This window comes from Dipodomys ordii, unplaced genomic scaffold, assembly GCF_000151885.1.
Source record: "Dipodomys ordii isolate 6190 unplaced genomic scaffold, Dord_2.0 Scaffold11, whole genome shotgun sequence".
Lineage (NCBI taxonomy): Eukaryota > Metazoa > Chordata > Mammalia > Rodentia > Heteromyidae > Dipodomys > Dipodomys ordii.
Window position 1 is genome coordinate 15,915,964 of NW_012267227.1, and position 12,583 is coordinate 15,928,546.

At 42.5% G+C, this 12,583-nt stretch overlaps 2 protein-coding genes across 3 annotated transcripts in view; both read right to left on the reverse strand.

Moving 5' to 3' along the window:
• Positions 1-64: 64 nt before the first annotated feature.
• On the reverse strand, positions 65-9,892 carry Ccndbp1 (cyclin D-type binding-protein 1). The gene is made up of 11 exons (XM_013010229.1): positions 9,742-9,892; positions 9,545-9,604; positions 9,283-9,374; positions 7,401-7,482; positions 6,596-6,692; positions 6,146-6,219; positions 5,361-5,437; positions 4,500-4,780; positions 2,858-2,918; positions 990-1,036; positions 65-723 (listed from the first exon to the last, which is right to left on the reverse strand). The coding sequence occupies exons 1-11, from the start codon at positions 9,824-9,826 to the stop codon at positions 609-611; spliced, it is 1,071 nt and encodes a 356-aa protein (XP_012865683.1). The 5' UTR covers positions 9,827-9,892; the 3' UTR covers positions 65-608.
• A 128-nt stretch (positions 9,893-10,020) lies between these two features.
• The window catches only part of Tmem62 (transmembrane protein 62), a 27,371-nt gene continuing 24,808 nt past the window's right edge, over positions 10,021-12,583 (reverse strand). For both annotated transcript variants that reach the window (XM_013010280.1, XM_013010281.1), the window contains exons 13-14: positions 11,430-11,548; positions 10,021-10,857 (exon numbers count right to left, since the gene is read on the reverse strand). In XM_013010280.1, the coding sequence (XP_012865734.1) occupies positions 10,531-10,857; positions 11,430-11,548 (446 nt within the window). In that variant the 3' untranslated portion in view covers positions 10,021-10,530. The remainder of the gene's footprint in view (positions 10,858-11,429; positions 11,549-12,583) is intronic.

Genomic DNA, 12,583 nt, shown 5'->3' on the forward strand with positions numbered 1-12,583 from the left:
ACACAAGAAAACAATACAAACATATGTAACAAATCTGTTCAATAAAGTGGACAAATCTACCAAATTAGCACAATACCAATTTATTTCAGAGGCATGGAATAAGGTGGGCTAATAATCAGAAAGACTATAGCTAAGAATATCATGTAAGTACTGAAAGTAGGTTTTGTGCAAGGCCCTAAATTCAAACCCTAGTACCACACCATAAGAAAGGAAGAAAGGTTTGGTTTCAACAGACTGCATTTCTCAAAAAACCCTGAAAGGAGCCTCATCTTTGGCATTTTAACATCAACACCTTCAGCAGTGAAACAATACATGTTACTGCAAATTAGGAATAAGGCAGCTTCCCTAGGAATCTCCGCAAGCAAATTTAGGAACAAACTTACGCAATTATCTTTTGTATTTAGCACAAAAATACATCACACTCATATGGCTTATAAATAACTGCCAATCTGGATAGCCAATAATCTCTGATAATAATTTTTTATTAAATAATGGACAGCAACTCCCTTTCTATCCAGCAATTATTCTAGCTCTACTTAAAAGCAGATATTAAGACCTGGGTGAGAATGTAAAAGAGGGAAAGAAAAGAGTAAGAATGAGCCTGAAACTCATAATTCAGCTGCACTCTGAGTGAGTTCCTTAACTCTGTTCATGCAGTGGTCAATGGCATTAATGAGTAAAAGGATCCAACTATCTTCTGGCTGAGAGGTCACATGACTTGCTCTGCAAAGGAAGCAGGGGAAAGAAAAGTTCAATTTAGTAGCATCAAGAGAACATCTACCCCAAGGAAAGCATAAAGAAGAATCTATAGAGAGAAATGGCAAGATTCCACATAGGAACTCAGCTGCTCCACAGTTGAAACTGAAAGAAAACTCCATATTCACCCTTCCCCACTCCGTAAAATGGGAGCTTAGTGAGAATGGCTAGATAGACAGTTTTTTTGTTTTTTCTCAAAAGCCCCTGGGGCTTTTGTAAGTCTTTACACTTACTTTGTAATTTCAAGTGCCTTCTTTAAAACAGATACAAGTTTTGCAGACTAAAAAAGAGAGAGAGAAGTTAATCCTGAGGTTTTCATTAAAAGAAAAAGAGAGTGCAAATATCTTAAAGGACCTATGTTTATATATATCAAACATACACGTAAAACTTATTATAACTGTTTCTACAAAATAATGTATATGTTTTAAAAAATTAGCTGGGCCACCAGTGGCTCACGCCTACAATCCTAGCTACTCAAGAGGCTGAGATCGGAGGATCATGTTCAAAGCCAGCCTGGCAGGAAACTCCGTGAGACTATCTCCAATAAACCACCAGAAACCCGGAAGTGGCGCTTTGGCTCAAGTGGTAGAGCGCTAGCTTGAGCTGAAGAACTGAGGGACAGTGCCCAGGCCCAGAGATCAAGCCCCATGACCAACAAAAATAAAAAATTAAGTATTTTTAGGCTGAAAAACAGAACAGAAAAATAAATGTAACCTAAATTTTTCTCTATTGCTGATTTCTCATAATATCAAGCAGAAATTACTAATGTACATTTGTCATTAAAACAATAACCCCCCAAAAAGAGCCATAGTTATGATGGGGAGCCAGCGTTGTAGCTCAGTGACAGAACACAAATGTAGAATGCGTGGAATTCAGGGTTTAATTTCCTCAAAAAAAGCAAAACAACATAAAGTTTTTTTTTTCTTTTTGCCAGTCCTGGAACTTGAACTCAGGGCCTGGGCACTGTCCCTGAGCTTCTTTTGCCCAAGGCTAGCACTCTACCATTTGAGCCACAGCGCCACTTCCAGCTTTTTCTGTTTATGTGGTACTGAGGAATTGAACCCAGGGCTTCATGCATGCTAGGCAAGCCCTCTACCACTAAGCCATATTACTAGTCCCCATAAAGATGCTATAATTCATAATACATATGTAAGCATAGTAGATATTGTAGATATTGTGTTTGGGATAACTAAGAAGAACATACTGCTCTTAAAGAAGTCAAATTAGTTTGTTGTTGTTTTTTGAGTAGGAAAGATACTTTATTGGGGTAGACATGGAGCACGCACTAGTCCATGAAGAAGTCAAGTTTTTAAGAGTTACTATGCAGACAAAAAAAAAAAAAAAGTAATGGGAAAGGAAAGAGAAAAAAGAAAGGACTGGAGATGTGGCCCAAGAGGTAGAATACCTGCCTAGGGAGCACAAAAAACAGCTCCCCAAAGAATTCTATTCTGTTCAAGGTATCTGAACATAATGAATATATATTTGGCAAATATAACTTCCAGAAATTAATCAGAACTGATATATAAGATCAGAACTATTACATCTGACTACAAAATATAAGTTCACTGGGCAGTTTAATTTTTTTTAAATCCATTGGGGATATGAACTGGAGATTTTTTAAAAGAAAACAACTCTAGTAAAAGGCATAGTATTTGAAAGAATACAAAAGTCAGATCTTTATAAAGAACTCAATTAATCAGTTAAATTACCCAAAGTATTCATATTAGAACAGAGTGTGTTGATGGAACATTTACACTTGCCTAGATCAGAAACTAGAAATTTGCGATTTCAAATTCAGGTATTACTAATTAACAACAAAAATGAAAGCAAAAAAACCCAAGCCGTAATTCAGGTTTTCTTTTCAAAGCAGCATTTTCTAAGACCTTTGTGGTATTCCAAATATTACCCAGGTGGTTATAGAAGACAGAACACAGCTCATGGCAATTATAATTCAACTAAGCCACTATTTGTCCAACACAAACACATGAAAAATTGTAACATTACTGTTATATTTGCCTCCAAGTATGACAATATGCACAGTAATGACTAATAAATTCTACTAATTAGGTCTGTAGCTACTACCCTAAAAGCTGGTACTTACATTGAGTCGCACAGTGAGTTGGCACACAGGTGGATATATACTTAGGGCCAAATCATCCACACTAAAAGCAGAAGGCAAAAAATACCATTTAACACACAAAGCAACAAGCTCAATGTGATTGTTTCCACTTGGATATGACTAAGGAAAAAGTGACTATTCCAGAAATGACAAAATAATCAAAAGTTCAAATGGCTGGAGGTTCTATAAGACAATCTAATCTGTTTTGTTTAAAAATGTTCATATCAAGACAGGCTCCTGCCTGTAATCCTAGCTACTCAGGAGGCTCTTATTTCCAATTAACCACCAGAAAACTGGAAGTGGCGCTGTGGCTTAAAGTGTAGAGCACCAGCCTTGAGTGAAAGAGCTCAGGGACAGTGCCCAGGCCCTGAGTTCAAGCCCTACAAAGACCAAAAAAAAAAAACAGATGACAGCCAAATGCAATAGGGGGGCCTAGATTTATAGAACATATTTTATTTTATTTTTTTAATTAATTAATTTTTTTTTTTTGTCGATCGTGGGGCTTGAACTCTGGGCCTGGGCGCTGTCCCTCAGCTCTTCAGCTCAAGGCGAGCGCTCTACCACTTGAGCTACAGCGCCACTTCCGGTTTTCTGGTGGTTTATTGGAAATAGGAGTCTCACGGTCTCTCCTGCCCGGGCTGGCTTTGAACCGCGATCCTCAGATCTCAGCCTCCTGAGTAGCTAGGATTACAGGCGTGAGCCACCAGCGCCCAGCTAGAACATATTTTATAAACAAATATAGAAATCAAAATATACAGCTATTACAGTATACAATATAAATATTATAACATAATTATTATATTCAATGTTAACTTGGATGTGACAGTAGAAATGTCTTTGTTTTTAAGAAATATCACTGATGTCCATAACTAACTCTCAAAATAGTTTTAGTAAAAAATGTTCAGTCTATTTATAGAGAAATGAGCCAGGAATAGAGGTGTAGCTCAAGTGGTACAGTGCCAGCTGTGAGAGAAAAAAATTGAGTGAGAGTACAAGTCTATGAATTCAAGGCCTGACACATACACAAAAAAGAACTAAGTCAGTATAGAAAAAAAAAAAGTAAAGAAAACGGGCTGGGAAGGTGGCTCAGTGATAAGAGTGCTTGCCTTGCATGCATGAGGCCCTGGGTTTGATTGCTTAGCACCACATAAGCAGAAAAAGCTGTAGGTGGCGCTGTGGCTCTAGTGGTAGAGGACTAGCCCAGGCCCCGAGTTCAGGCCCCATGACGGACCAAAAAAAAAAAAAAAAAGAAAGAAAATATATGAATACAAATGAAGGTTGTAAAAATTATCACTGAAGTACTTTTCCTATACAGTTTAACATTTTTTTAAATTTGTATTTATTTTTGCCAGTCCTGAGACGAACTCAGGGCCTAGGTACTGTCCCTGAGCTTCTTTTGCTCAAGGCTAGCACCACCACTTGAGCCACAGCGCCACTTCCAGCTTTTTTCTGCTTATGTGTACTGAGGAATCAAACCCAGGGCTTCATGCATGCTAGTCAATCACTCTACCACTAAGCCACATTCTTAACCCTCAAAATATTTTTAAAACTAGGGTGAAACCTTGTGGTGACAGCACAAGCTGGTATTAGAACATTCTCACTCTCAAGTAAGAAATGTACTTACCTGGGGCTGATCTCATCACAAATATCCACAATGTCATCTAGCTGGGCCACCTGGTCCTTCTTCCCATTCTCTGCCACTAAGAGCCGAATTTTCTTCAGGCAGGCCTTGGATGCTTTCACCAGTGCAAGGCATGGCACTATGAGCTCTTGGTCCTCCTCTGACCAATATGAGTCCCGATTGCTTGGAAACCCCAATGCATCATCCTCATTACTGTGGTTGTCAGAGTTGTCTTCCTCAGAATCATTCAAGAGGCCACGGTAAGGATCACATTCCTCGACAGCCTAAGACATGCCATCATATAGACCAATGAAATAAAAAGTCCTATTATGTTTTTAGGACCACAATTGAGTTGTCCGCCTCAGTATCCACATCAGTAATGGCTAGAGTTCAATCACTTTATTAATCTCCTTGTCCAGCAATGGAGCAGAGAGGAATGGCACTACCCTACACAGCAGCATAGCATAAGAGATAGAAAACACAGAACATGGGACAGGAGAATGGACTTATTTCGTGTGCTCGGGAAACTCCCTCTTTATTACCAATTCTCATCTCCTCATCAAGGATTGCCTTCCAATAACCAGCAGAGACAGAGCTTCCCTTACCTGCTCCATTTATTTATTTATTTATTTTGGTCGGTCATGGGGCTTGAACTCTGGGCCTGAGCACTGTCCCTCAGCTCTTCAGCTCAAGGCTAGTGCTCTACCACTTGAGCCACAGTGCCACTTCCAGTTTTCTGCTGGTTTATTGGAGATAAGAGTTTCACAGGCTTTCTTGCCTGGGCTGGCTTTGAACTGTGATCCTCAGATCTCAGCTTCCTGAGTATCTAGGATTACAGGCGTGAGCCACCAGCGCCCGGCTTACCTGTTCCATTTCTTCATGTGCATCCTTCACAAAATCTACACTCTTGGTCAGCATTAGAAGGGCTGCAGCTTTGTTATCTGTGAGTGAAAAATAAAAACATTAGAATTAGAGGAAAAAAAAACAATAATTCTTGTAAGACTGCAAATGGCAATCAACAATGTTTGCTTGCTTGCTAGCTTGCTTGCTTGCTTCCTTCTGTCTTTCCTTCCTCTATGTGTGCCCATCTTGGGGCTTAATCTCAGGGTCTGGGTGCTAACCCTGAACTCTTTTTAGCCCAAGGCTAGTGCTCTACTACTTAAGCCACAGCTCCACTTCTGGCTTTTTGGCAATTAATTGGTGATAAAAGTCTCATGGTTTTTACTGTCTGGGCCTGGCTTCGATCCTCAGATCTCAGCCTCTGAGTAGCTAGGATTATAGGCATGAGCCACTGGTGCCTGGCCCAATGTTGTTTCTTTTGAAGAAAATATCCAGGTCAATAGAGTGTAGTAGTTTAAAATAAAATATCCCCTGCTACTCAAGAGTGTTAAGAAGATTTCCTATCGTTTCTGTCCTTTGGCCCTTCCCCTCCGTCCTCTACCCCACTTCTTTACTCACTGCCAAAAAAAGATAAGGTGTGGCAAAGTATCAGTACTTACATATTAATATTAATGTTAAATTACATATATATTTTTCCACTAATTTCTATAGAAATTAAAATATAAACATGTCACAAAACTAGGAGCTAGACACAAGAGGTTGCTCTGCATTTGTGAGCAGTCAGTGGTGCCCCTAACACTCTTACCCACCTGTTGGTATTCGAGGCACTTGCTCACATGCAACCCAGACACTGTTGCAGGAAATAAGGTCATTGTTCTCAGGGCTGAAGAATGGAATCAATAAGGAAATATCAGTAAACGAGATTCTTCTGTAAAACGCTCTTTCCTGCTAGTCGTTATTCTCAGCTATAACTTCTTGTGTGTGTGTGTTCCTTTTTGCTCAAGGTTAAAGCTCTATCACTTGAGCCACAGTTCTACTTTTAGTTTTTTTGAGGATTAATTGCAAATTAGAGTTTCACAGACTTCCTGCCTAGTCTGGCTTTGAACTGTGATCCGCAGATTTCAGTTTCCTGAGTAGCTAGGATTACAAGTATGAACCAATGATGCCACTCAGCTAGCAATAACTTTGCTGTCAGGAGGACTTTCCTCCCCAAGTCAAGGAAATCCATTAACTGCTAACCCACACTGTGGTATCACTACCTCTGAGCTGGGGTGGTAAGAAGCACTTCCACAAGCTGAGCCATGCCATCCATGATGTCCAGAACAGAGCTGCGGACCAGCTTTCTCAGGGTGATCCCTGTGGCCAAGCACAAAGGGTAACAGCTTAAGCCCCTTCTAAAATGTCACCATTCGAAGTAGTACAGAACACGCTTTAGATAAAGAGCCAGCACAAAAGTCTTCTTATATTTCCATGTCATTTTTCTGTCCTTCCCACCAGTCCTTAGTGCTGTTCTTCTAGAGATTTAGAATAAAATCTTTCTATGACAATATGCATTCATTCATTAGAGATACTGAGCCTGGATAAATGTGGAAAATACACTGGTAATCTAAACCATGTGTGAGTAACCTTGAAGATCTATATTCATTTATAATTTGGCATGATTATAATTAGGGCATAGACTTACAGGCAGGGCTGGTGGAAACAACCATGAGGGAACATGGAAATAGGGTGTGATATGATGAGTAGAGGAGAATAGATGTGACTTAGGTATGGAGCTGAGATTCAGCTAGCTCCTGCAACAGTTAGAATTGGTTGGAGAGGAAAGAACCAGTGAAAGTCTTATGTATCAGGCAAGCCCAGGGGAAATGGAAAGTTATAGCATTTATACCTTACTAAAGGAGCATACAGAGATTACTTACCTTATAAAATTGTCACTGGCTACATTCTACAGAAGAAGCTAAATACTTACATTGGAGCAAGATAAAAGTATCTATATATATAATCCATTATTTTAGCAAAGATTTGTCCTATACATCCAATGTTAATATACACATAGTGACTTACCCTGATCCTTAGGAAGAGAATAGTACACTGCAACAATTGCCTTAATGGCAGCATGGACCTGCTCACAGATTCTCTGGGTTTCCTACAAAGTGACAGATCAGTTCCAGAGTGAAAAAGGGAATTAAAAAAAAAAGAGAGAATAAATTAGATTAATACAGTCAACCCACCTACTGAGGAAGAGAGCAGACATCTATACAATAGCAACAGTATCATAATAGGGCTTTGGAAGTCCTACTGAGAGTCATCCCATACCAGAAAGAAGTTAGCTGGACCCCAGATACTGGCTAACAACTCAATAAAACATCAAGCAACAGCAGGAAAACTTATTTCTGCTATGCTATATTCAAAGATATCCATGATATGTCATGAGATGGTCACCATATCTTAGGTCAAGAGTTAGGTAAACTATGGCCCAAAGGTCAAATCAGATCTACTGTCAGTTTTTGTAAACAAAATGCTATTAGACACAGGCAAGCGCATTGTTTTATATACTGTCTACTGTTATGTTTGTACTACAAAGGCAGAGGTGAGTAGCTAAAAAGACCAAAATATTTACTATTTGGCCTTTTACAGAAAAAAAAGAAAAGTAGCTGGGCGCCAGTGGCTCACACCTGTAATCCTAGCTACTTAGGATGCTGAGATCTGAGGATCTGGAGATCACAGTTCAAAGCCAGCCTGGACAGGAGAGGTTGTGAGAATCTAATCTCCAATAAACCACCAGAAAACCAGAAGTGGCACTGTGGCTTAAGTGGTAGAGCCCTCGCCTTGAGCTGAAGAGCTCAGGGATAGCACCCAGGCCCAGAGTTCAAGCCCCATGACCACCACCAACAAAAAAACAAACAACAAAAAACTCACAAAAAGTAGCAACCCTTATATAGGACCATTAACCAAGTAGGGAGGCTTAAGTGTGTGTGTGTGTGTGTGTGTGTGTGTGTGTGTGCATCTCACAATAGAATTACAATATGTAACTAAAGATAATTAACATGGACAGAATGATGCTAAATATTGACTGTTTACCTTGTCATTGATTTTCTAAACTTTCTTTCCTCGTGCCATTGCTAAGTTCTAAACCAGTACTTAGTAAAGTATGGTCTAAATTGGTACCAGCTGACAAACTGCCACCAGTTTGAGATGAGGTAAGTACAGTGATTCAGAATGTACAGATCTTTTATGGGAATCTGGCATTACAGCAACACTCAAGCACAGATAAGCCATTCATTATAAACAACTGAGCAACCCTCCCCCCCACCCAGGTTGTTGTACTAGGGAATGAACTCTGGGCCCCAGCTTACTAGGAGTCGTTTGAGCCACATCCCCAGCCATTTTGGCAATTTTTTAAGTGCTGCTATATTGTTTATTTTTCAAGCTATATCGTTTATTCTTAAAAGGACAGTCCAGGAGTCTAACTCTCTGCTCCTGCATGAGGAACAGGAAATGTTTGTCCTTTTCTAATTTTTAACCCTGCAATACTAAAATAAATCCTTCACAAAACTTTCAAAATAAATTAAAAGGATGATCCAAGAGCTGCATTTACAAGACGATCTAATATTGTTGTAAAGAGAACCAGGGGCAGATCCATAAACGAACGAGAATGTGTAGATGTGTAAAATACATAAGGAAATGAAAAGGGATTTGAGTGGGATGATGGACACATTTTAGCACCCTTCGATGTCTTGAATTTTCTATCGTCTAGATATTACGTATTAAATAAAAATAGATTGGATGTATTAGCCCTACCTCCTCTACGCCAGGCGGCACTGAGTCATTTAGTATTCCCGTCTTGTGACAGATAAGGAAAGTAACTCTCCCGGCTAGAGAGTAAAACGGTGCAGGGAGAAGGAGCAGATTCCCAAGGGGTGAGGAGGGAGCCCGAGGATCCCACCTGTGGAGATGGCGCAGGCGACGGCGCAGGAAGTCGAGCGAAGACCGCGGTGAGGGTGGTGGCTTCCCCGGACACTTTCACGGCCGCCTCATCTGGAGGGTTGGCAGAGGAAGGAGTAAGTGCTAAGCGGCTGCACGGGCTTCGAAGGCGAAGTGCCCATCAACTCCCGACCGCCGCGCGTTGGGGAGCCGGGCGCGGCGAGGTGTTCCCGGGAGGCGGGGAGAGGGTGTGAGGGAAGCGGGGCGGGGGGGGGGGCACTCACTGAGTCTCCTCCAGAACGCGTCCCACTGGAACTCCTCGGCGGTCTCCTGGGCTTCGCCGACTGGCCGTGTCCGGGTTGAAGGGGGTGGCGGGGGGGAGAGGGGCGCAGCGGCCCGAGGGAAAGGCTGAGGTGAGCGGAGCCCCTTCTTCCGCCCGCCCCGAAAGCCGCCCCGGCCCCGTCCCCCTGCGTCAGCTCACCCCGCACTCTCGGTAGCAGCAGCCGCAGCTCCGCCGCCAGGTGCTGGAGCTGCTCCCGGGTGGGGACCGCGGCGACCCCGGCCATGTCAGTCAGTCGCTCGCCCGCCGAGGCCAGAAGCTTCGCCGTGGCGGCTCCACTTCCGGCAACAACCCTCCTTGCCCCGCCCCTTCCGCCCCAAGATCTGGCCACGCCCCTCCGCGCGCTCAGCGCCACCTTCCGGTTCCCAGAGGCTTGGTTTACACTGCGAGGCTGAGGTCCGGGATTGTTTCTTATTCGTCATTCATTCATTTATTTGATTAGTTGCAAACACCCTCCCCCACCACGACTAAGGCAGCGCAAAGCCCATAATCCTGTGGGAAGACAGGGCTGGGGACTGATACCTCAGGGAGAGTCAGGGTTTGACCCAAGATCACACAGCTTCCCAGTGCCAAAAATGGCGGCCTTGACACCTGCTGATTTCCAGGCCCTGGCGCTGGATCCCTTACAAGGAAGAACTCTTAACAAACCCAGTGGATCTGAGACACACACCGGGCTCTCACCCAGTGGATGCCCTTGACTAGGGCTAGCTGTGCCACCTTAGGGGAGGAAGGAATCAAAGTCATTATTTAAGACTTTTCTGCAGTTCACTCCTCAGTAGTAATTTCTCCTGCGTGCAGGTGTTCACCTGTAAGTAGCTCCTCGAAGCTTTCCCACTCATAGTGGCCTTCCACCTGTTATTGGGACAGGGACCGGGGCTACAGATGTGGAGGTTAGACTTCTGCCCATCTGCTAGTGGTGGGATACAGCTTTCAGGAGCTCAGATGGCTTTTTAACTGCACCATGAAGGTTCCAAATGTAGCAGAATTCAGTGTCCACACACGATGAACCAGTACAGGTGTAAGCAATGTCAACCAGGTCCGCAAAGGGGAGAATAAAAGTGCAACAGTGCCATATGTCACATGAAGGAAATAGCAGGAATAAATCTGCCAGATGTACAGCAGTAGCATAAGTAAGTGGACAGGTACGATTTTCAAGTATTTTCCTTGGTGGAGATGAGATCTGAGGTTGTGACCAAAGCATCGCTGCAGCAGACTCCAACACAGATAAGCCATCAAGGGTATGTTAAAAAACACTAACTGGAAAAAGAAGCAGAAAAGAACCATTAGTAGATCAAAACCTGGAAGGGGTCATTATTGGTGGCTCCTGAGAGTATGATACATTCTGTCTTATGGTAAGATGTCTGGTTTTTAATGTTTTAATCACACTTGTAACACAACATACAAATGGCCTTTTGGATAAGATCAAGCAGACACAGGAATATTGCAAAAACAAAGGAGGCAAAAACACCAATTATTAGAGTATCTTGTAAGTAAAGTAATAAGATTACTAAGACTTTGGGGATTTTTGTGTTGGTCCTGGGGCTTGAACTCAGAGCCTAGGTATTTTACCTGTGCATTTTTTGTTCAAGGCTAGCACTCTATCACTTGAGCCACAGCTGCACTTCCAGCCTTTTTGGTAGTTTTATGAAGATAAGCATCTGCCCCAGCTGTCTTTGAATGGCAATCCTCAAATCTCAGTCTCCTGAGTAGCTGGGATTATAGTCCTGAGCTACTGTCATGAGGTTGAGATTTTGTATCTAATTCATAACTGTTATGCACTGGATCCAGTGAGGTGTATATCTTCTTAGATTGTATGTCTGGCTTCTTACCTGGAGAATCCCACTTATAAATGTTAGACTGCCTTGTAGGAAATGTCCATCAATAAACATCCCAAAGGAAAAGCAGTAACCCAATTTGCCATCAATGATTTCACCAAAAAACCATGGTCCTGAGAAAAGCAATAGACATAAAAAGAGAAGATTAAAGAGCTGTAACTCTGCTTACATACATCATGAAATATACACATTAGAATAATCAAGAGAGGGGCTGGGAAGGTGGCTCAGTGGTAGGGTGCTTGCCTTGCATGCATGAGGTCCTGGTTTGATTCCTCAGCACCACATAAGCAGAAAAAGTGGGAAGTGGTGCTATGGCTCAAGAGGTAGAGCGCTAGCCTTGAGCTGAGGGACAGTGCCCAGGCCCAGAGTTCAGGCCCCCCAACTGATTAAAAAAAAAAAAGAAGAGGGGCTGGGAAAGTGGCTCAGTGGTAGAGCACTTGCCTTGCATGCTCGAGGCCCTGGGTTCGATTCCTCAGCACCACGTAAGGAAAAAAAAAGCCGGAAGTGGCGCTGTGGCTCAAGTGGTAGAGTGCTAGCCTTGAGCTGAAGAGCTGAGGGACAGCGCCCAGGCCCAGAGTTCAGGCCCCATGATCGGACCCCCCCCCAAAAAAAGAAGAATCATCAAGAGATACAAGACTGGCCATCTAGTAGCATTTTACTTTGTAACATTTCTACTTTGCTAATCACTAGGTTATACCTGACATCCTAAGCAACTATTTGCTTGATATACACTTTATGGAATTACAAAATAATTTTGAGTATAGGGAATAAAAATACAGCTTGCAAACATGTGTTTAAAGCACACTATAAAATTTTTAATATTCTGTTGCAATAATAGTCTTAATAGAGTACAGCAGTATTTAATTAAGAGGCAAAGAGGTACTCTGCTGAAGCTTTTTTTTGGTCAGTCATGGGGCTTGAATTCTGGGCCTGGACACTGTCCCTCAGCTCTTCAGCTCAAGGCAAGCGTTCTACCACTTGAGCCACAACAGCGCTTCAGTTTTCTGTGTTTTTTTTTTTTTGTTGTTGTTTGTTTGTTTTTTGGGTCTAGTTGTGGGACCTGAACTCTGGGCCTGGGTGCTGTCCCTCAGCTCTTCAGCTCAAGGCTAGTGCTCTACCACTTGAGCCACAGCGCCACTTCCGGCTTT